At 42.0% G+C, this 25,389-nt stretch overlaps 1 protein-coding gene across 1 annotated transcript in view; it reads left to right on the top strand.

Annotated features, from left to right (window-relative positions):
• The window catches only part of CARS1 (cysteinyl-tRNA synthetase 1), a 73,566-nt gene that overhangs the window by 23,941 nt on the left and 24,236 nt on the right, over positions 1–25,389 (top strand). Inside the window, exons 7-15 of the mRNA XM_042459423.1 lie at positions 726–875; positions 1,608–1,748; positions 3,129–3,217; positions 6,034–6,155; positions 6,241–6,353; positions 9,566–9,694; positions 16,300–16,429; positions 17,497–17,600; positions 21,026–21,123. Coding sequence (XP_042315357.1) covers positions 726–875; positions 1,608–1,748; positions 3,129–3,217; positions 6,034–6,155; positions 6,241–6,353; positions 9,566–9,694; positions 16,300–16,429; positions 17,497–17,600; positions 21,026–21,123 — 1,076 coding nt within the window. The remainder of the gene's footprint in view (positions 1–725; positions 876–1,607; positions 1,749–3,128; positions 3,218–6,033; positions 6,156–6,240; positions 6,354–9,565; positions 9,695–16,299; positions 16,430–17,496; positions 17,601–21,025; positions 21,124–25,389) is intronic.

The raw sequence follows: 25,389 nt of genomic DNA, 5'->3' as shown, positions 1-25,389 counted from the left end.
ATAATAATAATAATAATAATAATAATAATAATAATAATAATAATAATAATAATTTTTATTTATAGACCGCTATTCCACAATGATCATAGCGGTGTACAGTAAAATTGCAAAATAATACAAAAAATTAAAAGGCCTCTCTCCCCCTCAAGATGGTGGTTGGAGGAGGGCTCTTTGTCTTCCAGGCCTGGCCTCTCTCCCCCTCAAGATGGTGGTTGGAGAGAATTGCTGAGAGAATTCCATATTCTTCTGAAAAAAGATTTTGGAAGCAAAAGCATTAGTTAAATTGCAACCCATGTCCTTTAAAGGGTACAGGCAGGCACTTTCCATTTTAAAAAAGTAAAGTAAAAGAAAATATTTTAAAACCCATGTTGTAGGTCTCCAAGATCTGTTGGGTAAAAGGAATGTGCAAGTTATAGATCTCAGATAGCTGCCCGTCCCTGGTTTACTCATTTTACCCTGGGTGCTGAGATTCTTGTTTGCATGCAGTCCCCCAGCCCTGCCCCTGCTGTGACTTGGGTACAGCCCTCAAGGCCAAAACAGCTGTATACCTTAGACACTTGATAATATTTTTGGCCTGAGTATTTTACTCTCTTAACAAGACTAAGGGGTCATTAAGGATCATTTGATGAGATAGGTCTTGTTTTATGCAGTGGTGCTTGTTTGTTGCCTTGCAGGAGCTTTCATTTGCTTTTGTATTTATATTGAATTCATGTTTCTTACATCAGCCCTTTTCAGCTAAACTACAAGAAATCTCTGACCCTGATAAGAAACAAATGCTGGAAAGGATTCAGGCTGCAGTGAAAGCTGCTGTGGAACCTCTAGAAAATGCACTGCACAAGACACTCTCTGAAGGAGAAGTCAGTAAACATGCTGAGGTTTGTACTTGATGGATTTCAGTTTGTAGGGCTGGTGCTCTTTTCTGAGGCAAGTTATTTATTTAAAATAGTGTGGTTGCAAGAACTGAGATTTCTTGGATAACAGCAAAAACTATACCCTTGTGGTCCTCTAATAGATCATCTTTATTTTCTTGAATCCACTTATATCAATGAAGTTGGCATTGGATTGTATCAAATAATGTCTGTCTGCCAGTGGAGAGACACTTGGAAGAACAGATTCCTTCTTTCCATTACAGTTTCTTGTTCCAGTCCCAATTTGTTGCAGAGGAAATTTGAGGAATGGGGTACTGTGGGGAAGGGGGAGAGGGAACCTCCCCCTTTGTTTGACTGGAAGACCACTGGTATAACAGTACAGAATCAATTAATATATGGACAAATTAATTCTCCTAGCTTAAAGCCAAAGGGAGAAATACATCTTGTACAAGCTCACAGGAGCTATTCAGCCACTTCTGCCTTACTGCAACAACAGGGTTCCCTTCAAAGTATGCCTCACAGTTAGAAGACCCATTGAAGAAGCTTCTCATGAAACAAAAAGGGCTTCCTACCAGGACGAGACAAGAGCTTCACTTACGTGTGAGGTGTAACCCTGGATCCACATTAAAAAAAAAATCAACATTGGTGAATTGAAACACAGTGAAGGCTTCCTCATGGAGAATCATGAATTGTGATAGACTGCTGTTTTGTTAAGTTATGTATGCATTTATTTTCCAGACATTGTTGCAAGAAGCAAAAGATATACTCTCTGAGTGGCTGGATGCTAAACTTGGCAGTCAGGTGACTGACAACTCTATATTTTCCAAGCTTCCCAAATTCTGGGAAGAGGAATATCATAAAGATATGGCAGCTCTCAATGTAAGTACCTTCTTCCGAAGGTTGAAAAAGGAGACATCCAATGCTAATGTGAAGTCGAAGGCTTTCATGGCCGGCATCCATAGTTTTTTGTGGGGTTTTTGGACTATGTGGCCATGTTCTAGCAGAGTTTCTTCCTGACGTTTCGCCAGCATTCTCTGAAGATGCCAGCCACAGATGCTGGTGAAATGTCAGGAAGAAACTCTTCTAGAACATGGCCACATAGCCCCAAAACCTATCCAGTGCTAAGTTGTTGTTCCAGGCTTCATGCCATAACCCTAGTGACAGATTTGGATGCATAATAATTTAGAATAATTGGCATAATGAGACCTTTCTGTGGTGACCTCTCTTTGTAGCACTCTGTTTCATAATGCTGTCATACCTAGAAAACCAAAATTTTGACAAGGTATAAATCAAGAACTAATTTCTTGCAGTCAACCCAGTAGTGATGACTTTCTTTTTAGCTTTAGATTATATTTCAGATTTTAGGGGCTGTACAGATGAGAAGAAAGGGACGGCTTTTCTGGATTGTTGCCGCAGTAACTGCATGGGCTTGGCAACGATCCGCCCCCCCCAAAAGGAGCTGCGAAATGCAGCTCCTTTCCATTCCGCTGCCAAGGCGCCATTAGGGCCCTGGAGCAGCGCAGTGACGTCTTTTGTGCACTGCACCATTTGGATAAAATAACATCAGGATTGCTCAGAGCGTGCAGACGCTCTGCTCTCCTGAGCCCTAATTTAGGCCCAGGCCACTGCAAATTGATGGTCTGTACTGGGCCTTAATTTTTGCCTATTTCAGTATAAAATAGAGATGAAGCAGTCAGACAGAACTGAAGGACTCAGGGAGAACATTTGAGACTAATTGATTTATTTTAGCATGAGCTTTCACAGATAACAGTCCACTTCTTCAGCCACAGTTATTTTGTAATTACCAATATGCCTGTGGCTGTACTTCCAGCTTCATCAGAGCATCTTTTCAAGTATTCATGTTAATATGCCAGACCTTGGAAAAATTACTTTTTGGATGGCTAGGGATTTTGGACCAGAATGGTATAGTGGTTTGAGTGTTCTGTTAGGACTCGAGGAGACCAGGATTCAAATCCCCACTTAGCCATGGAAGCTCAGAGTGACCTTGGTCAAGTCGCACTTTCTCAGCATCAGTAAAAGGCCATGGCAAACCTCCTCTGAACAAATCATGTGAGGAAAACCCCAGTGCATTTGCTTTAATGTTACCTTCAAGTTGGAAACAACTTGATGGCACACAGCAACAACAAAGAGATTCTGGAAGTAATCCAAGAAAGTACTTTTTCCAGGCTCTCACACATGAATGAGAACATGACACACAGAGGTTGTGCCTTAGATCATGCATTGTTTGTTTGCTTCTAGGTATTACCTCCAGATGTTTTAACACGTGTTAGTGAATATATACCTGAAATTGTAGACTTCGTTCAAAAGATTGTAGATAATGGATATGGGTAAGTATAGATGGACCTTAACTTTTTCTTTGATTCATACAGTGTTTATAAGATATGATCACAGGTCCCTCATTTATTTGAGGATCAATGGTTGGGGGTGGAAGATCAAGGAGACAGCTGAAGTCAATGAGAGAAATATTTCAGCAGCTGGGTAGATGGTTTTGGATGGTCATCTCCATTACCGCCTTGATGTAGTTTGAGCCCCAACCCAGAAGCCAACGAGCTGTGTGAGTTTGCCTCCTAGGGTGGCGCTTGAGAGAGAAGCAGAAAGAGAACCTTGACCATCTGGTTGGCTCCTGGGGTAAATGGAAGTATGGCCTTATTTTTGAAAGTGTCTGCTTTCTTCCTGCCCATCCTTGTCTTGCACTGGTCACCACTTCACTATGGACAGTGTTAATGCTCCTGTTTTAAATTTCACCCATGGTTCATGATTGGCTCAACTGTTGTGGGGTGTTTGTTTCCCCATAGCAGTGTTCTCTTGGTATTCTACTAAATATCAATATAGTACTGTCACAACATTCAAAAAGGTGCTGGAAGCATTATGTAGAATTCATAGCTGAAGTATGTAAATGTGGGTTCCTCATTCTTCAGTATGTGTTGGGGGAGGGCTTTAATGAGTCTCAGTTCTTGCTTCAGATTCAGTTTAACTCGGTAGCTGGCATTCTTGGTACCTGCCAGGTTGGCAGTTATGACACATGCAATCAGTATCTATTGTGTTGGATAGCTTGGTGCTGTTTTGCTCCTACTAACATTTCCCCTTTAAGCAGGCTGGGTGGTGACACCAGACTGTAATCAACTTGCCTTGTGCCTGGATCCTTGCCTTATGCTATGCCAAACTGTATGAGATATAACTAATAAAGTTATGTGGGAATGTTTCAAATAAATTGGCTGTCTTAGCACAGATCTTTTTTCTCACCATCTCCCTTACTGTTTGCTGCAGTCACAGTCATATGCCCTTCTATAAGTACAATACTTACATATAATCAGTCCAAATTCTATATCAATAAAGTCTGGTAATGCAATGGTCTTCCTAATGGAAAGCTGTTTTATTTGTTAATTATGAGAAATACTTTTATGGTAAATATTTTGTCTAAGCTTCCTAAGCCAGTATTTCTCAAACTGTGATCCTCCAGATGTTTGGGGCTTCAACTCCCTGAATTCTTGGCCATTGGCCACGCTGACCCGGACTTCTGGCAGCTGCTGTTCCAGTTAAGAAGTACTGTCCTAAGGCTGAATCTGCACTGCAGAAATAATCCATGTTGATAGCACTTTAACTATAGAGTTCTGGAAATTGTAGTTTTGTGAGATATTTAGTCTTCACTTCCAGAGAGCTCTGGTGCCCCACGAAATGGAAAATTCCATAGCACTGAGCCATGGCAGTTAAAGTGGTGTCAACCTGGATTATTTCTGCAGTGCGGATGCCTCCTAGGTTAGCACTGTCTGTGCTGGGACAAAATAAAGAACAGTAGTAAAATTAAATGGCTCAACAGATACCATGAAATGATTCTTCTATGTATGTTTTCAGGGTTTTTTTTTGGGGGGGGGGGGGGGGGAGCGGCCTGTTTTTTTGCACTGTAATAAATGATGTGAATATGCCTTTTCAGCAATAGTTTGTGACTTTGAAGGCTGCATTAGTTTACAGAATTGAAGACTGGTTCTTCTAGAATGGTGTCTCTGTTAGAAAGTGTACACACAGCTTTTGTATATGAACTGGTGAGAATTTCCTCACCCTGAACTGGAGCACCATTAAATAATGAAGTCCATACTTTCAGGAATTTGTGATGCAGATTGGGAAAACTGCATACATTTGAAACACTATAACAAAAATGTATATAGTTGGGAAAAGGTGTATACAAACATGCATTGTTCAGAAGAGAAAAACTTGAAAACATTCACTAAAAGTGTTATGTATTAAAATGCACATAAAAATATACGTGGATTTTTTTGGGGACAACAAATTGCAGTCTGTACCGGGATAGAATGAACATAACAGAGGGGAAATAAAAACAAAAACAAAACATGAGCCAAATCAAGCTTAACATATTTGCCATCCCTAATTTTAATTCTTTTGTGTGATGAATACTGTCAGAAAACTGACTGAAAATGGAAAAATAACTTTCAGGCATCAAAATTCAAAGAATTCAGACTTGTATGCTGGTCCACATTAACAAGGTACTCCAGCATAAATCACTTTGACACTGCCCAGTGATGGATGTGAAGCTGATGTAGTTGTTCTTGTGTGCCTCCAAATGGTTTCCGATTTGTGGCTATCCTAAGGCAAACTTATCATGGGGTTTTCTTTGCAAGATTTGTTCAGAGAAGGTTTGCTATTGCCTTCCCCTGAGGCTGAGAGCATTGACTTGCTCAAGGTCATCCAGTAGGTTTCTTGGTTGAGCTGGGAATCGAACCTGGGTCTCCACAGTCATCGTCCAATACTGGACTATGTCCTTCTTACTGGATACAGTAAGAAATCTTTCCGCAACTCAGTTTCCTCCCTTCATGTATGTTGAGCTACCACATTATTTCTTTTGGCATGAAATCAAGGAACACAACCCCATTCTGTTGGAATCCTACTGGTCACCCGCCATAGAATGCAGGGAAAGAAACTAGTCTTTAAATATTATAGTAGTAATATTTTACAGAGCTTGGAAGGTTACTTTTCAGATTACATCTCTCAGATTCACCTGTCAGTATGGCCAGTAGCTATTGTGGCTGAGATTTAGAGTTTCAAAAGGTATCTTTTCTAAGCATTGTACTTTTGTGTCTGATTCAATGCTGATTAGAGTTTCCAGTAAAACTGTGTTTTTGTCTTCTAGTTATGTGTCCAATGGATCTGTCTATTTTGATACAATTAAATTTGATGCCTCAGAAAAACACTCCTATGCTAAATTGGTTCCTGAAGCTGTGGGAGATCAAAAAGCACTTCAAGAGGGTGAAGGTAAATTGATGTAGTCAGCGGATGTATAAAGACAATTTTTGAAAGGTTCATGAATGTTTTAAAAAGCTGTTCTTGTCTTTCACAGGTGACTTGAGTGTGTCAGCAGACCGTTTAAGTGAGAAGCATTCTCCAAATGACTTTGCCTTATGGAAATCCTCCAAACCTGGAGAGCCTTCATGGGATTCTCCTTGGGGAAAAGTAAGGATGGTTGTTTGGATTGAATAGATCGTTTGTATGGGCAGAAAACAATTCTTCTCATATGGGGGGACAAAAGTTGATTTTCCATTTTAACTGCAGTTCTCTATGCCCCCTGTAACACCAATCTGGAGCGCCCCCTCCCCACATTCTGGACCCAGTTTGAAAGAGACTGGTGGTTGGGGACGGGGAAAAGAAGTATAGGTCCACATACAAGTGGAGTTACCTTGCATTGAATCCAAAACACTGTTATGGGGCACTGTGTGGCTGGTATCCTGTTGTGTCTGGTGTCTGCTACAGTAGGCTCAGTTACAATTGATTATTGAGTGGTGGGACTACATGTAGGTAAATTCCAGTAATTATGTGGTTCTGCTCTAGTCAAGATGAACAACAGGATTTAGGCCTGTGTGTTTATGTATGTAGCTGTAAATGAGTCCTATAAAATTAACAGTAAACAGCCTTTCATAACAAATGGTCCAGTCTTTCTAATGTCCTAAAGCACCAGTTAAAGTATAAGTTGCAAGCTGGTATCATAGAGGCCTGCCAAACTATTATCACTTATGGCACGTTTACTCTTTCATTACATTCTAATCCAACCATTGGCAATTTATAGAATCTTCAGTTTCAGTCATCAGTGTTAGAATGTTCTGCTATTTCCATGCTGAAATTGTTGCTGAGCTCTTTTTTTTGGGGGGGGGGGGTCTTTCATCTAGTAACTTTGATAGTCAGCCCCAATCATCTGATAGCCATTCTGTGTTTACACAGTTACATTCTGAACCTGTATTCCAATTATTCTGTTACCATAGTTGCCTTTTATAGCAGATGTTCCCATAGCTGTATTCTCTTTGCACTGTCGTTTACTTTCTTAAACTGTGGGTTCCAAAGCCAAACATACTCCAGATGGTGCTTTATACTGTGTTCAGTAACACTCTTAACAGTCTTCCTAAATGTTAGGAAGAACCTTCTGATAGTCAAAGCTGTTTGAGAGTATGATAGACTACCTCAGAGGGTAAGAGAATCTCCTACATTGGAGGTTTTTAAACAGAAGTCAGTAACTTGTCAGGGATGCTTAACTGTGGATTCCTGCCCTAGCAAGGTGGGATTAGATGACCCTTAAGGTTCTTTCCAACTCTGTGATTCTATAATTCTGTGGTTGTTTTTGTCTGTGTGATGCATGGATTGTTAACATACAACTTGTGTGCTGCATAGAGCCTTGATACTCTAGCTTAATGGCCCTCCCATCACCTCCAGCATTTCAGAACTGATGGCTGCCATTACCAGCTGTGCTGCCAAAATCTTGTTGGCTTCCACCCTTTGTTCCTTTTCCTTTTTCTTCACTTTTACTCTCTGCATTTGCTGGGTTCTGTATACCGGAGAATTTCCTGAAACACTTCTGTAGTATAGCCACCATTGTCGCTGCTGAATTTCAGTGACAGCTGTGGTAATGATGGCTACTGTCACTTCAGACAAATTTTAGTAGTGGGAAAAGACTCAGACTCAGTGTTAAAGCGGTACAATAGCAGAGCAATTGTGTTCAGGCCATAAAATAGAAATGCTGCATCTTTAAGAATGTATTTCTATTAATTCCTCTTAGGTCAGCATAATCAACATTAACTTGAAAGAGTAAATTTTCTTTTATACCATTTTATTTATTTAGGTCTGTATCACCTCTCAACCCAACAATAAAAGAAATACAACAAAAACCAAGACAAGTGAAAACACTCTTAGCAGAAAAAAACAACTTTAAAAATAGTTTTTTTGATTGGTTTGTTTACTGTTGTGCCTTCAAGTTGTTTCTGATTTCTGATTTATTTATTTATTTATTTAGGTGTTTATATCCCGCCCTTCAGCCCTAATGGCTCTCAGGGCGGCTTACAATATTATTTTTGATCAGACAGTTCCCTGCCCTCAGGCTTACAATCTAAAAGACACGAAACAAAAGGAGAAGGGAATGATGGAGGGAAAGGGGATGAGGTCCAGTGGTTCTTCTCTCCCTCTAAGGCCTGGACCAAGGCAGATAGACTGGAGGGAGGGCTCTTCCTTCTTCAAGTCTAGTCCTGATAGAGCTGGACTTGCCTGGCGAACTCCCTCTCAGCTTTTGTCTAGTTAAAACCAAGGAGACACATTCAATAATATTTTTTATTTCTCTCGCCGGCCGACGGCAGTTGTGGAGGCGGAGTCTCTTCCTTCAGGCTTAGTCCTGTGGAAGCTGACCTGCCTGGCCAACTCCCTCTCAGCCGGCAGACGGCAGTTTTGGGGGCGGAGTCTCCTTCCTTCAGGCTTAGTCCTGATGGAGCTGGACTTGCCTGGCCAACTCCTCTCAGGCCGGCAGACGGCAGTTGTGGAGGGCGGAGTCTCCTTCCCTCAGGCTTAGTCCTGATGGAGCTGGACTTGCCTGGCCAACTCCCTCTCAGGCCGGCAGACGGCAGTTGTGGAGGGCGGAGTCTCCTTCCTCAGGCTTAGTCCTGATGAGCTGGATGCCTGGCCAACTCCCTCTCAGGCGGCAGGACGGCAGTTGTGGAGGGGGAGTCTCCTTCCTTCAGGCTTAGTCCTGATGGAGCTGGACTTGCCTGGCAACTCCCTCTCAGGCCGGCGACGGCAGTTGTGGAGGGCGGAGTCTCCTTCCTTCAGGCTTGTCCTGATGGAGCTTGACTTGCCTGGCCAACTCCTTCAGGCCGGCAGAGTGTTGTGAGGCGCGGAGTCTCTTCCTCAGGCTTAGTCCTGATGGAGCTGGACTTGCCTGGCCAACTCCCTCTCAGGCGGCCGACGGCAGTAGTCAGTTTGGAGGGCGGCTCCTTCCTTCAGGCTTAGTCCTGATGGAGCTGGACTTGCCTGGCCAACTCCCTCTCAGGCCGGCAGACGGCAGTTGTGGAGGGCGGAGTCTCCTTCCTTCAGGCTTAGTCCTGATGGAGCTGGACTTGCCTGGCCAACTCCCTCTCAGGCCAAAGATGGAGTTTTCTTGGCAAGATTTGTTCAGAGGGTGTTTGCCTTTGTCTTCCTTGAAAACTGAGAGAGTGTGACTTCCTCAGTGTCACCCAGTTGCTTTTAAGAATACACATAAATACGATTTTTAAAAAATCTTGATTTCAAGGACAATGTTTTAAGCAATGGGCTGCCCACTGGAAGCTCAAGAGAAACATAGCCGGCCTAAAGTAAGTAAATTTATTGAGAACCGATTAATAGTTGTGTTTATAATATATTTTATTTCTGTATAGGGCCGTCCAGGGTGGCATATTGAATGTTCTGCAATGGCTGGATCCATTCTAGGAGAGTCAATGGACATTCATGGAGGAGGTTTTGATCTTCGATTCCCCCACCATGACAACGAATTGGCACAGTCTGAGGTAAGTGATATCATAATTTCCTCTATTGTTCTAGTTCCTAATGTCTATGTGCGCTCCTTCCAACTGAGCTTTAAAATTCAACTGGCTCTGACTTGCAGAAATGTCTGATATTTACAACACAGTTTACACAGAATTGTGGTTTCCAGTAACTATAGTTTAGAACCTCCACTTGCATGTAGGAACTCTAGCTTGCAAACTAATTTGAGCTTCTAAAAGGACAGGGAAGGTGTGGTTTAGAACAGCTTTCTTCCTTTATTCCCATCCACTCAACACTCCTTTTTCTGTAAGACAGAAGACTGTGGCAACAAAGCAATGGCTATAACAGTGCCTTGTTCATTCAGGTATCATGCCAAATCCAACCGTTTTTGCAACTCTAGTATTCTGATTCTGAATTGCCAGTTGCTTTTCCACCACTATTTGGCATCATGTCAAGCTTCTCTAACTCTGGTTTAATGTGATCTTCAAATGGTTTGAAAGTTTGAATACTTTGGATATAATGACCAGACACAGTTTACCCATTTGATCTGAACCTAAGTCATAGGCACTCCCTCCTCCCCTCAAGGATATTGATTTCTTCCCTGATTTATTTAATAATAATAATAAGTTTCTATTTTCCCACCTCTCCCGACGGATCGAAGCAGGATTACAACAGTATTTCAATAACAGAATATCTAAAATTACAATTTAAAAACAATGTAATATCAAAATATAACAATACAATATTAAAACCACATTGCATCCTATGATAAAGTTATCTTGTTTTTTCATGAGGTGAAGTTTACTTTAGGTCTTTATAGAAGATCGGGGGGGGGGGGGTATGCTTGCCGGAAGAGGTAAGTTTTTAGTGCCTTCTTAAAGGCATCTAAGGTTGAAATCAGTCTGATCTCTTCCGGAAGGTTGTTCCAAAGCATGGGAGTCACAGCTGTATACGCTCTTTGGGAAGTAGTTACTAGTCTGACTTTTATATGATCTAGTAGATTCTTCCCAGTTATTCTGAGAGTGTGGGGCAGATTATATAGGGAGAGGCGTTCCCTCAAGTAACTCAGGCCCAAGCCATGCAGGGCTTTAAAGGTAATGACCAACACTTTGTACTGTGCCCGGAAGCTAATTGCCAGCCAGTGTAAAGATTTTAATACAGGTGTTATATGGTCTGACCTGGAAGTTCTGGTGACCAGTCTGGCTGCTGCGTTTTGGACTAGTTGAAGCTTCCGAACTTGGTACAAAGGTAGCCCCATGTAGAGCGCATTACAGAAATCTAAGCGAGAGATTACCAGTGCATGTACCACAGTTTCGAGGTCCTTTCAGTCCAGGTAGGGGCACAGTTGGCGAATCAGCCGAAGCTGGTACCAAGCACTCCTGGCTGTCGCATCTACTTGAGATGATAATTGTAGAGATGAGTCCAGGAGTACTCCCAAACTGCGAACTTTGTCCTTTAGGGGAAGTGTGATCCAGTCCAGGACTGGATGACAAATTTCCCTTCCTGGGTTTGGGGTACCTATCACAAGTACTTCTGTTTTTTCTGGATGCAATCTGAGTTTGTTTTCCCTCATCCAGCCCATTACTGACCCTAGGCAGTTGTCCAGAGGAGAGATGCCATCCTTAGTCACTGTGTCAGTTGGAGACATAGAGAAATAGATCTGGGTGTCATCAGCATACTGATAACACCGTGCCCCATGTCTCCGGATGATCTCACCCACCGGCTTCATGTAAATGTTAAACAGCATGGGGGACAGAATGGCACCCTGAGGGATGCCAGATGTCAGCTCTCTTTTGCGAGAGCAGCTGTCCCCCAGCCTCACCATCTGGAATCTACCTGAGAGGTAGGAACGGAACCACTAAAGTGCAGTGCCTCCAATGCCTAACTCCCTCAGGCGTTCCAGAAGGATACCATTGTCTATGGTATCAAAGGCCGCTGAGATGTCCAGGAGCACCAACAGGATCACATTTCCACTGTCGATGCCCAGACGGAGGTCATCGACTAAGGCGACCATGGCTGTCTCAACTCCGTAACCCGCCCTAAAGCCAGTTTGAAATGGGTCCAGATAATCGGTTTCATCCAAGACAGCTTGGAGTTGGAAGGCCACCACCCTCTCGGTCACTTTGCCCAAGAATGGTAATAAGGAGACTGGTCTGTGGTTATTCCTTAACAGGGGGTCTAGGGAGGGTTTCTTTAAAAGTGGCTTCACCATCGCTTGTTTTAAGGTATATGGAAATATTCCCCCCCAAAAGGATGCATTTATTATAAGCTGTAATGATGTTTTTATTGCATCTCCTCCCTGAACGGTCAACCAAGAGGGGCAAGGATCGAGGGGCAAGTCATCCTCCTTACACTTCCAAGGAGCTTGTCCACGTCATTGGTATTTACTAACTCAAAGTGATCCAGTTTAATTCTGTTTACAGAGTCACTGGATATCTCTCTTATTGATTTTGCCAAAACGCCAGCGTTGAGATCAGCCCTTATCTGAGAGATTTTATCAGCGAAGAAATCATTAAAAGCGTCACAGCAGGCTGTAGTTGGTTCTAATAAAGGGTTCAGGGTGGAAGGTAGTTGAGTTAACTCCTTAACCACACTGAACAGCTCTGTTGGACGAAACTCCACCGATGCAATCCGTGCAGCATAGAACGAATTCTTTGCTGCATTGATTTCCACTCCATAGGAACGCAACATCTTCTCTTGGAGTGTCTTCTCAGATATGCACTGGTGTTTCTGCCAGCAGCAATCTAGTCATTGCACGGCCAACTTCATCTGCCGGAGATCTTCTGTGTACCAGGATTTTCTATTCGGAGCGGTCTGGAAAGGACGCTCGGGTGCGATGGTGTCTATTGCCCTGGTAAGATTGTCCACGTATTAACCAGGGTTTCGATAGAATTGCCATCATTCCCAACCACAACTCCCACTAAGGCTTCTTTGAACCTTTTTGGTTCCATCAGCCTTTGAGGGCAGACCATATTAATAGGTCCTCCACCCCCGGGGGCGATATATATTGTGGCTGTCAGTTCCACCTTAACCAGGATATGATCCGTCCATGACAAGGGAGAGGTATGAATTACCTCTGCCCATGGTTGTTCCCTGTCCATGCTAAAGACCACATCAAGTGTATTACCTGCACAGTGTGTCGGACCTGAAACCAATTGGGACAGGCCCATGGCAGTCATGGAATCCATGAACTGCTGAGCTGCACCTGTTAGATCTAATGAGCTGTCCTCGAAGGGGATGTTAAGGTCTCCCAGGATAAGAAGCCTAGAAGACTCCAACACCAGCTCCAAGACCAGCTTTGTCAGCTCGGCTAGGGAGTCTGCTAGGCAATGGGGTGGATGGTAGACCAGCAGAATCCCTAAACTGTCCTTGGTTTTTAGGGTCAGGTAAATACACTCGATGTGCTTTGTTGTCTGGACTGGGTTCCTGGTTAAGTTGATGTAGCTTTTGTGGACCATGGCCACACCTCCCCCTCGCCCACTTTCCCTGACCTGCTCATTAACAGCGTACCCAGCTGTTGACTCAAGTATGCTGTTATACTGTTATAACAGTGCTGTAAGATGCTATTGCTATAATGGTGGATTAATCCCACCTTTGCCTTAGCCTTATCACATGACATTGATGTTCTCCAGAGACCGTGCTGTAGAATTGTTGGGAACTCCATTTTTCTTATTCTTGAAATATCTGTTAATGACCCTGTTTCCTGTTATATTCAGTAACTAGTTTGAGTGCAAATGTGTCATTCTACATCTTTTACAAGAGTTACTAAATAATGGATGTGATGTGAGTGTAGGATGGTGCCCTGTCCCTGGAGATTTCCAAGCAAGCAGGGAAGCCTGGGCATGGAAGACAAGACTTTCCAAGAGAATGTCTGTGTTTCCTATCCATTTTCTTTGATGTACACCCTTGAAACCTTTTTTAGATTTTCTTTGTAACTTTTAAGGTATATGTAAATGGTTTGATGTAATAGTGAAATAACAATGTGATCTCAACCTGTTGACCTTTTGAAGTCACTATTCAGATGTCTTCACTGCACAGCAGTTTTTTCCGAAGATCTCTCCACTCCTTTCCTATGGTATCACACATCACAGTGTTACTGCCACAGTCTGGTTTTTAAAAATTATTTTTAGTAATTATTAATATTAATATTTTAAGGCAGTGGTGTAATAGCACTGTAATGTCATGCTATAATAGTGTACAGCTTAATTAAACAAAATTGATGCAAAACAATAATGACATAGGAGGTGATGCAGACAAGGTGGGGCAAATGGTCTCTGTATCCAGGAATTACATACAGTGCAGAAAAAAAATCAGAAAGTTATACTATTAAAGTACAAATGTAGTGAGGATATGATGCACAGCATCAGCATCCAACAATCTTTGCAAGTACAAGTGAAGTATTTTTCAAATGGGACAATCCAAAATAACTGACTAATATGATAAGCATCTGAGTCTCCAGTTTATACTCTTTCTCTTCCCCTTCGACACTTTCATTCTTTTCCTGGCTCAGTGAAAGCATAGTTTACAATTGCATCCTAATCAGCAAACTATGATTTGGACTTGATAGCCAAACCAGGACTGGAAATCGCAAATTGATATATTTTCTAACTCTGTTTTGAAGGCATGTGGAAAGCATTGTGTATTGTGTGCTCAGATCCTACAGGTTTGTAAATCTACTTAAATTTAGGTAGTAGGGATACATTTAAAAATGTCTCCTGAAAGCTTTTTCTTTTGATCCTGTCCCACTTCCAGACTGGCAAAGAGATCTGAAGCAGGACTAGTCTCCTCATGTGCTCCTCTTATTGCATGTAGAGGCAAACTCCCATGTTTATGGGATTGGGGAGTCTCCATTGAATTCTGATACTGAACTTGCTGCAGAAGCTGAATTTGTTTAATACATTCAGAGATCAAGAGTGATGCTGCTTTCAAATCAATACAGGTTTTCCTAGTTTAGACGTCTGCTTCCATTCATGGTTGGGAGGTGGGGGAGAAAATAAGGTACCCTGAGGTATGTTACAAGCCTTGGCTGCACAAGGATGAGGGACCATTGTCCAAACAATCCCAACAAAAGCATTTCAATGTTTATATTCCTTACATCACTTGGTAAAGAATATTTGGGAAGACTATACCACTTTTTATTTTAAAAAGAAGAAATGACAGTACCATTATGTTCCAGTCTTGGGTGAAGGGGAGTAATGTCGATAGCAAATGCAACATAAGATAGCTTCATTCAGAAGAAGTTACAATTTGAAAAAGAAACCATGAAAAGAGATTTCAAAGAGTGCCACCTGGATCTGTCCAAATAGGGTGGATGGGCCAATGTGATGCAGTGTAAGTATTTGTAAAGTGGTGCCCACTGGGGCTAAAGATAGCTTCTCGCCTATTTCCTACACTGATAGGATTTGAGCTGGCAGTGTCAGAGAAAGGGATCTTTAGGTTATGATGGAAAGCTCAGTGAAAATGTTGACTCAGTCTGCTTTGAAAAAGGCAAACTCTTTGTTGGGCATAATTAGATAAGGAATTTAAAGTAAAACTGCTAGTATTATGCTGCCCTTACAATTTTCTTTGCAATACTTCAAATAATTCAAATAAGTAGCTAAACCTAAAAAGGGACATTATAGCGCTGAAAAAGTTTCAAAAGGGGGTAATTGAAATTATCAGAGTGCTGCAGAAGAGATTTATGAGGAAAGTTTAGAACATTTAGAGCTATTCAACTTAGAAAAAAGAATGAGTAAAGGGAGACATGATAGAAGTTTGTAAAATCATTTATTGTACAGAGGAAGCATATAGGGCAGGAGAGCAAAAGGCAGGAGGCCCAGGGGAGGGCAATGGGCGCGCGCACAGCCCAGCCAATCCTGGGTGCCACTTGCCCTCCTGCTGGCCCGTCTCCTTTTTGCTCTTTGCAAAAAGCAAAAGCGGGCAGGGCCAGTGGGAGCATGAGTGGCGCCCCGGGATTGGCGCGCTCGCTCTCTGTGCCGCACCAGTGCCGCCCCCAAACTTTTGGCGCCCTAGGCAGCTGCCTAGGTTACCTATATGGACAGGCCAGCCCTGGGGGGTGGTGGTGGAAGGAACTGGTCCAATCTTATTCAATTTTAAGTTAACATGTATGGAGAACAATCATCTGAAGAGGAGAACCACCTCTGTGTGTAAAGCTTCTCCACATGAAAACAGCAGTGACAAAGGGAGTGTGATCTCCTCCTTACATATTAACCTAAAGTATATAACATATTAGCTGAACTAACCCTGTATTGATCTGCACTTACAAGGAAGGAAGCCCCCTATTTAATTTTGCATAGGAAGTGCCTGAGGGGGGAAATTTCATAGCTTTTGGACTGTTGAGAAAAAGCATGTCCCAATTTTCTTCCTGAAAAAAAGTATCTTGGATGTCTAGTAAAATTTGAGAAATAGTGATTTAGGGATCTATAATCACAATAGCAATATGGGTAATGGTAGAAATCTTATCTTGCTGCATTTCACATTACATTTCTCTGTCTTAACTGGAGAGAACATGATGTTTGGGAGGAGCAGGGAGAGCATGGAAGCCTTATTTCTTCTTTTCTGCATATAGCTGCATTCTAATGGATATTCATATTCAAATATAGGTGCTTTATTCCCATGTATGTCATAGGCATACTTCGACAATGACCACTGGGTTCGCTATTTCTTGCACACTGGGCACCTGACAATTGCTGGTTGTAAAATGTCCAAATCTTTGAAAAACTTTATTACGATAAAAGATGCACTTAAAAGGCATACAGGTAAGACCTTTATTTTATTAGGAGAAAAACAGTATCCAGTCTTTTCAAATGTAATTTTATAAAAAATAACTTTTTTTGTTTAAACATTTATATTTCACCATATATCACAGGATCTCAAGGTAGTGTACAAATATAACCAATTTAAACAATTTTAAATTTAAAACAGTAGAGAATAACTTAAACAGACTTAAAACATATTAAACAATATGATGAGTTAAACTTTATAACCCATGCATGTGTGCAGATTTGGGTGAAATCAAGTAGGCCTCAAAAACTTTAATAAAAAGCTATGTTTTAACCTAGCCCTAGAAGGAAGCCAGTGTTAGTGTCAGTTTGACCTCAGAAGTGAGGATAGTCCACAACTGTTCAGAGAAGCATTCCCAGGCATTGTGTGACTATTATATGGTATTTGAAGTTTTTAATTTGTTGCCTGTTTTATTGAACCCTTTCCTGTATTGTTATGTATTATTTATATCTATTATTGTTTGTATGTACAGCACTGTGCAAATGTACAGCGCTATATAAATAAAGCATAATAATAACAACAACAACTGGGACCTCCTCTTCCTCCTTCCACAATGTATTGTGACCCCTGGTGGGACACAAGAGACGGACTCTCCTGCAAACAGGAGATACACACATATAGGGAGAGATATTCCTTCAAGTGTGGTGTTGTGGCTTGAGCATTGGACTGCAATTCTGGAGGACAGGGTTGAAATCCCCAGTGTGTCATGGAAACCCACTAGGTGAGCTTGGGCAGCCTCTCGGCCTCAGAGGGAGGCAGAGGCAAGCTCTCATCTGAGCAAATCTTGCTAAGAAAAACCCGTGATAGGTTGGTCACCATAAGTTGGAAAAGACTTAAGGGACACAATAGCAAACTCCTTCAAGTATCAAGATCACAAGCTGTTTAGGACTTTAAAAATTAGAAAGAAGTTATCAGACTGACCTGCTTTGCTTATTTAATAACAAACTTTGGAGGATTTCTTTTATATTGTAATCGGGATCATGGTTTTTACTATTATCATCTACTGTACTGCGCTTTTTTAATCCTTGAAATCTCTCAACAGCTCGGCAGTTGAGGCTGGCTTTTCTAATGCATTCTTGGAAGGACACACTAGATTATTCCAGCAATACCATGGAGTCTGCCATTCAGTATGAAAAATTTATGAATGTAAGTTAAGTTGGTGTTTTCAAATTTTGCTGCTTTATGGATCTTAAGGCATAATGTTCTCTTCCACTGATTGTAGATATAATTGATTACATATAAAATATTGCTGTGTGTTGTAAATTTGCTACATACTTTTTATAAAAGTGTAAGCAAAAAGCTGAGCTTGAATAGATCTAGTTGTGTACTTTACCATTGTACAGTTGGCTCTTCTTATACACGGATTTTTTATACACAGATTCAAGCATACACGGTTTGAAAATGTTCAAAAAAAGTATAAATTTCAAATATCAAACCTTGATTTTCCATTTTTATAAGGGACACCATTTTTTCTAAGTCATTGTATTTAATGGGACTTGAGCATACACGGATTTTGTTATCCACGGGGGATTTTGGAACCAAACCCCTGCGTATAACAAGGTTCCACTGTATTCCATTAAATCTCAATCAAGCAATACATTCAGAGATGGAAGTAATACTTTTGGCAGTACTTCCTTCTTCTCACTCTTCTCCTAGTTCCATTTCTGGCTGGAAAGAAAACTATGTTCTCTTCTTTCTCCAAATGTACTTTTCATTATCTGGCATCCCCAGAAAATGATATTACAGGCATACACAGCCAGCCCAACCAAGCCAGAGGCAGCCTATTAACAATGCATGGGTATGATTAAATGATTTTGCTCCCTGCCTGGAATTGCTAAAATGGGGAATTCACAACCATTTGGTAGGCAGAAATGCATAATCCCTAGGTTATAAATTGTATAGGCTGATAGTAAAGATAATAGTACTCCAGCATTTTAGAATGTACCATGAGAATGATATGTAAGAGCAGCAGAATATTTTATTGGCAACCAAGAATAAAGCCCAATAGCTGATAAAAATGACAAAAGAAGGACCTCTTTGAAGCCATTCTTATCTCCCTCCCTTAATCTGATGAAGACGTGCCCAGTATCAATTGGAAATTTATCATGATGTGTTCAGATAACATTTTCTCTCTAGCCTAATCTGCACCATTGCTAGGAGAGACTTCATTTAGAGTTCTTGTTTTAGAAGCAAAACCATGTCAAGTTGTTTTCTTAGTACAGTCACCCCTCCATTTTTGCAGGGGATCCATTCTGGACCCTCCCCCCACAAAAATGGAAAATTGACGATATTGGAGCCCCTCCGTTTGCTCCTCATGGATGTGCAAGGGACGCAGACTCCAAGTCCGTGAAAATGGAAGAGCAGCTGTACATCAATCATTAGCATTAATATCAGCAACTACTATTCTCTAGTTATGTGAAAACAATTTCATGTCAGAAACCTGGGGACAGTGCTGCAGAGTTAACATTATGTGCAATCCGCATGTTCAGTTTGGTGCTTTTCTGTGATGTCTAGTTCTATTATATGAAGTTTGTAGTGTTTTTCAAACCATATTTGGGGGTGAGGGAGAAATGAATCTGAGGCAGCTGTAAGATGTGGGATGTCAAATGTTGCTTTCCATCTGTTCTAGAAACCTTCATCACTCCCTTGATTGCATGGAACTAGTACATATTACAAAAACAGAGCAAGCTTTTTCCATTGTCTCTTCCCAACAGTTTGTATAATTCACAGTAGAAATGCTGGTGCAAAAAAGAATGGTGTAGTAATAAGATAAATTCTTCCTATTGCTGAGTGGAAAGCCTCTATATGCAGCCATAGATAACTTTCTACCTTATTTTTGTAACTAATATTTAAAGAAATATGAAGAGATTAGTCAAGGAGCCCTGGTGGCGCAGTGGTTAAATGCCTATACTGCAGCCATTCACTCAAAACCACAAGGTTGCGAGTTCAAGACCAGCAAAAGGGCCCAAGCTCGACTCAGGCTTGCATCCTTCCGAGGTCGCTAAAATGAGTACCCAGACTGTTGGGGGCAAATTAGCTTACTTGCTAATTAGCTTATTTGCTGTTCACCGCTATGATCTTTGGAATAGCGGTATATAAATAAAACAAATTATTGTTTATTATTATTATCCATGTGCTATACTAATAACAGAGATTGTTTAAAAAAGACATTGCTCTTGTAGGCTTAAAACACAAGTATCTAGCAACATATTGCAAATAATTTTCATGTTACATTTTCTTTATTGGATTGGGTCGAGAATTTCCCTTATCTTGACAGAAAGACATGAGATTCAGAGGAAGTTCCCACTTTAAAAAAATGGGGAGGTAGGTTTACCATCTCACACTGTCGTGTGGGACCACCAATACTGTGGAGCAATGTTTCAAAAAAAAAAAAAAAACCAAAAACAGAGAGAGAAGAATTGCAGAATATTGCAAGTCGCACATCCTGGTTGTGTGCAGGCAGAACTTTACGCTGCTGCTGGACTCAGTCTTGGCCATTGCAGTTCCAGGAAAAATTCTTGGGAAAAGGGGGGGGGGGGGAAGAGGATATACTCATAGTCTTAGAAACTATGAAATTGCAAACAAATCTAGAAACTTTTTAGCATCCCTATTTGTAACATTCATGCCATCTTATGGAGCGATTAGAGGAACCCAAACAGATTTTTGTTTGAAAAAAGAGCTGCTTAACATAATGCTCACCCACCTACAAAAATTATAAATAACCTTCAAGTGAAATTATGTTTGTTTGGCTTTACTGAACAACTAAGCAATCATATTTGCTGTACTAAGTGTGGTTTCTTAAATGTATTATTCTTACATACAAATAGAAAGTAGATGGATCCATAGTTTTCAACTACTGTGCAATTTTTGTGTGAGTAGCAGTAGTGTGCAATAATATTTTTCAGCTCATCAAGAAAAATAACTATAAAAATACTTGAGAGCAGGGTTAGCAACTCGACTAGTTGAATTACTTGCTTCTTGTTAACTGTGGCACAGAATCTAGCTATGTCAGACAATTTTAAAATCTTCCCCAGTCACCCATCCATTATCCTACTCCATGTCTACTCAGAACAATTCTCCCACTTTCAATCTAAGTTAGTATTATAAATTCAAATATATGCTATACTTGAACAGGATGTCCTCCTTAATCCAGGAATAGTTCACAGGAAACATGTCAATAGGAGGAAGCTAAATGAAAAGTCTGGCTTTCAGCAAAAGAGTCACCTTCAAGTTATTATTTCCATTTTAGTACACAGTCATGAATATGGGGGGTAAGGTAGGACATAACAGTTGCTGGTCATTATTATCCTATTTTTGCAAGGAAGCCTTGGATTTAGTTAACTGTAGAACTCAATAACTGCTTTGTTAATGTCTCATAGCTCATGATATCCAGAGTCATAGCCTAGACAAAAGTGATTTGACAGCAGGTAACAGAAAACTTGCTTTTCTTGTCAGATAGGGAGTTGATCCTGTTCTTGGCTGAAAATGAGTCCAATATGACTGTTGAAATAGGCAGTATGCTTTACAAGATGAATATTTCAGACTGTGGGCTCTTTCCCTCCCCCTTTTAGGAGTTCTTTTTAAATGTGAAGGACATCTTTCGGTCTCCTGCTGATGTGACAGGCCAGTTTGAAAAATGGGAAAACCAGGAAATTGAGCTGAATAAAAGGTGAGTGAAAAACCAGTTTTGGTTTGTTTTTATTTATTTTTTATTTTATCATGAATAGATGTTTGCATATTCATGACAACGGATCCCATTTTTCAAACTGGCATTTCCCTTTGGTGTAAAGAGGGTCCTGATAATACTGTATTTCTGTAGGACATACTTCTTGAATCTCAGTAGCTTGCTAGTTTACAAAATAGGCAGATGGCTTGTGGTGCAGATCCTAGGTACTTTCACATGCTTACTTGACTGCCCCTGCTCTCTCTCTGCCAATTCCAGGCTGTTTCAATTCATCTTACTTTTCTGCTACATTATACAGTCACTTGATTTATTTCCAAGTTTACATCCTGTTTTTATTCCTCAGGGTATATCGAAAGCAGAAGAATATAGTTAATATAAAAGATTTTCTAAAATAGCATATAAAACAAACCCAATGCATAACATCTATAAATAGCAAGTTACAAATAAAATATGTTATCTCCTGAGAAGGATGTAAAATACTAAGCAAGACTGTAGGAATACCAGCTTCTACAAGCAGCAAAGAATTCGTTCTATGGTGCTCGTATTGCGTCCGCGGAGTCGCGTCCGTCAGAGTTGTTCAGGGTGGTCAGGGAGTTAACTCAGCTCCCTCCTGCCCTGAACCAGATCCTTGAACCTTCTAAGGCCTGCTGTGACCAATTTAACGACTTTTTTGCGGATAAAACCTCTCGGATAAGCGAAGGTCTTAATGCCGACATTCAAGCAGAACCGAGGGTAGAGGTGTCCAGAGCCTCCGTGGACTCAGTTAAACTGGATCGGTTTGAGTTGGTGAGTACCGATGATGTGGACAAGATCCTCGGAAGTGTTCGGAAGACAACCTGCTCTCTCGATCCCTGTCCCTCATGGCTAGCAGCCCAGGGGGGACCGGCGGCAACTTCGTTGCTACGCCGGATTATTAATACATCTTTGAGGGAGGGCCAATTTCCATCAGAACTCAAATTGGCCATTGTTAAACCTATTTTAAAAAAGCCCTCCCTCGACCCCCTGGTACATAATAATTATCGGCCAGTGTCGCTGCTGCCATTTTTGGGAAAGGTGATCGAGAGGGCGGTTGCAATCCAACTTCAGGCGGTCTTGGATGAAACGGATTATCTGGACCCATTTCAAACTGGCTTTCGGGCGGGTTACGGGGTTGAGACGGCCATGGTCGCCTTGGTCGATGATCTCCGTCTGGGCATCGACGGGGAAGCGTGTCCCTGTTGGTGCTCTTGGACATCTCAGCGGCTTTCGATACCATAGACCATGGTATCCTTCTGGGGTGCCTGGCAGAGGTGGGAATCGGGGGCACTGCGCTCCAGTGGTTCCGGTCCTACCACTCTGGGAGGTCCCAGATGGTGCAGCTGGGAGACGTGTGCTCCGATGAGCGGGCCCTTACAACTGGGGTCCCTCAAGGAGCCATTCTGTCTCCCATGCTATTTAACATTTACATGAAACCGCTGGGAGAGATCATCCGGAGACATGGGGAGCGGGGTTATCAGTACGCTGATGACACCCAGATTATTTTCTCTATGTCTCCGACTGATGCAGTGACTGAGGATGGCGTCTCTCCTCTCGTGGCCTGTCTGGAGTCAGTAATGGGCTGGATGAGGGAGAACCGACTCAAGTTGAATCCAGAGAAAACGGAGGTACTCGTGATAGGTTCCCCTGGTCCAGGAATGGCGGTGGTTCCACCTGTCCTGAACGGGGTCACGCTCCCTGTGAAGGACTCCGTGCGCAGTCTGGGAGTGCTTCTTGACTCGTCGCTTCACCTGACTGCTCAGGTGAATGCGACGGTCAAGAGCACCTGCCATCAGCTTCGGCTTATTCGCCAGCTGCGCCCATACTTGGCCCAGGGGGACCTTGAAACTGTCGTACATGCTCTGGTAACCTCAAGATTGGATTTCTGCAATGTACTCTACATGGGGCAACCATTATACCAAACCCGGAAGCTACAGATGGTGCAAAATATGGCAGCCAGGCTGGTCACTGGAGCTTCTAGGGCCAGCCATATAACACCAGTGTTGAAAGATCTTCACTGGCTGCCTATTCGCTTCCGGGCCCAATATAAGGTGTTGGTCATTACCTATAAAGCTCTAAATGGCTTGGGCCCAGGATACCTGAAGGACCGCCTCTCCCCATATACTCCGTCCCGCACCCTCAGAACATCCGGGCAGCAACTACTAAAGGTGCCGGGGGCCAGACTCTCTTCCATCACTAGGCGGACTTTTTCCATCGCTGCCCCGGCCCTTTGGAACACGCTGCCCGCCGAGCTCCGCTTGACTACCTCCCTGGCCCAATTTAAGAAGGACTTGAAGACCTTCTTATTCCAGCAAGCATTTCCCCCATAAAAATTCCTAAGGGCCTCCCTCCTCTTCCGTGGCCATGAGGATGGGCTAATGGGGTTTTAGCTGTTTTAGCTGTTTATTTTTATTGTATAATTGTATGGTGTGGTTTGTTTTTAATCTATTGTATGTATACGTATAATGTATGTAAACCGCCCTGATCTGGGGAAGGCGCGGTATATAAATAAAACTTTTATTATTTTATTTATTATTCTTGTATTTTGCTTTCTGTTGTGTAATTCTGTTCTGTCATCCAGAGGGAGCAAGGAAAGAGCATCCATAGAAATGTTGAAGGATTTCAGAGGATCATAGACATTTGTAGGACAGCACAAGGACAGTGACTTTAATATCCTCCTCATACTGTTTTTTTTCTTGTGTGAACACCAGCTATGTGAAGAACAACGTTGCTATAGCCAGAGGGGTATCAGATGCTGATAGCCTGCATCTCCTTCTCTTAAAAAAACAACTATAGTGTATTACTTAGTTGTTTTAGGGCTCTAGATGCAACGAGCAGTTCTTTGCAGAATTGCTACCATTGGTTGAGAAGCAGTGCTAGTCTACATGTTCAGGCTATTTTTGTTCATTGTTTTGTTCTCTCTCTCTCTCTGTGTGTGTGTGTGTGAGAGAGAGAGAGAGAGAGAGAGAGAGAGAATAATAATAATAATAATAATAATAATAATAATAATTATTATTATTATTTATATACTGCTTTCCCAAAAGATCAAAGTGGTTTACACAGAATTAAAACCAGTTACAAACACATCATAAAAATAGATAAAAACCAGTAACACAATATACACTATACAAATCTAAAACAGTCATTCAATTGGGAGAGGCAGAGAGTCGATGGGATCAAAATACACAACTTCATTTTCCAGAGCGGAAGGCTTGACAGAAGAGGAAGGTTTTAAGCCTCTTTTTAAATGTTTCCAGGGGGGTGATAAGGCGGAGCTCCTCGGGAAGACTGTTCCAGATTTGGGGGGCCGCTACTGAGAAGGCCATCTGGGATGTAGTAACATATTTAGAAGGTGGGATTTCCAGCAAATTCTTCCCAGTTGTTCTGAGTGTGCGGGGTGGATTATATGGGGAGATGCGGTCCCTCAAGTAACTCGGGCCCAAGCCATGTAGGGCTTTATAGGTAATAACCAACACCTTGTATTGCGCTCGAAAGCGAATAGGCAGCCAGTGCAGATCTTTCAGAATAGGTGTTATATGGTCAAACCTGGAAACACCAGTGACCAATCTGGCTGCCATATTCTGTACTAGCTGAAGCTTCTGGGCTTGGTACAAGGGTTGCCTCATGTAGAGTGCGTTACAGAAATCTAAGCGAGAGGTTACCAGAGCATGTACCACAGTTTCAAGGTCCCTTTGGCCCAGGTAGGGTCGCAGTTGGCGTATCAGCCGAAGCTGATAACAAGCACATCTGACCGTCGCATCTACTTGAGATGTCAACTGTAGAGACGAGTCCAGAAGTACTCCTGCGAACTTCATCCTTTAGGGGAAGTGTGACCCCGTTCAGGACAGGTGGACAAATTTCCTTCCCTGAGCCTGGGTAACCTATCACCAGTACTTCCGTTTTCTCTGGATTCAAACTGAGTTTGTTTTCCCTTATCCAGCCCATTACCGACTCCAGGCAGGCATTCAGAGGAGAGAACCCATCCTTAGTCGCTGAATCAGTCGGGGACACAGAGAAACATATTTGGGTGTCATCAGCATACTGATAACACTGCGCCCCGTGTCTCCGGATGATCTCTCCCAGCGGTTTCATGTAAATGTTAAACAAAGTGGGGGACAAAATAGCTCCCTGAGGGACACCAGATGTCAGTTCCCTCTTAGAGGAGCAAGTGTCCCCCAACTGCACCATCTGGAATCTGCCCGAGAGATAGGAACGGAACCACTGGAGCGCAGTGCC

Source organism: Sceloporus undulatus, chromosome 1 (assembly GCF_019175285.1).
Source record: "Sceloporus undulatus isolate JIND9_A2432 ecotype Alabama chromosome 1, SceUnd_v1.1, whole genome shotgun sequence".
Classification (NCBI taxonomy): Eukaryota; Metazoa; Chordata; class Lepidosauria; order Squamata; family Phrynosomatidae; genus Sceloporus; species Sceloporus undulatus.
This window is presented reverse-complemented; position numbering and strand designations above follow the sequence as displayed.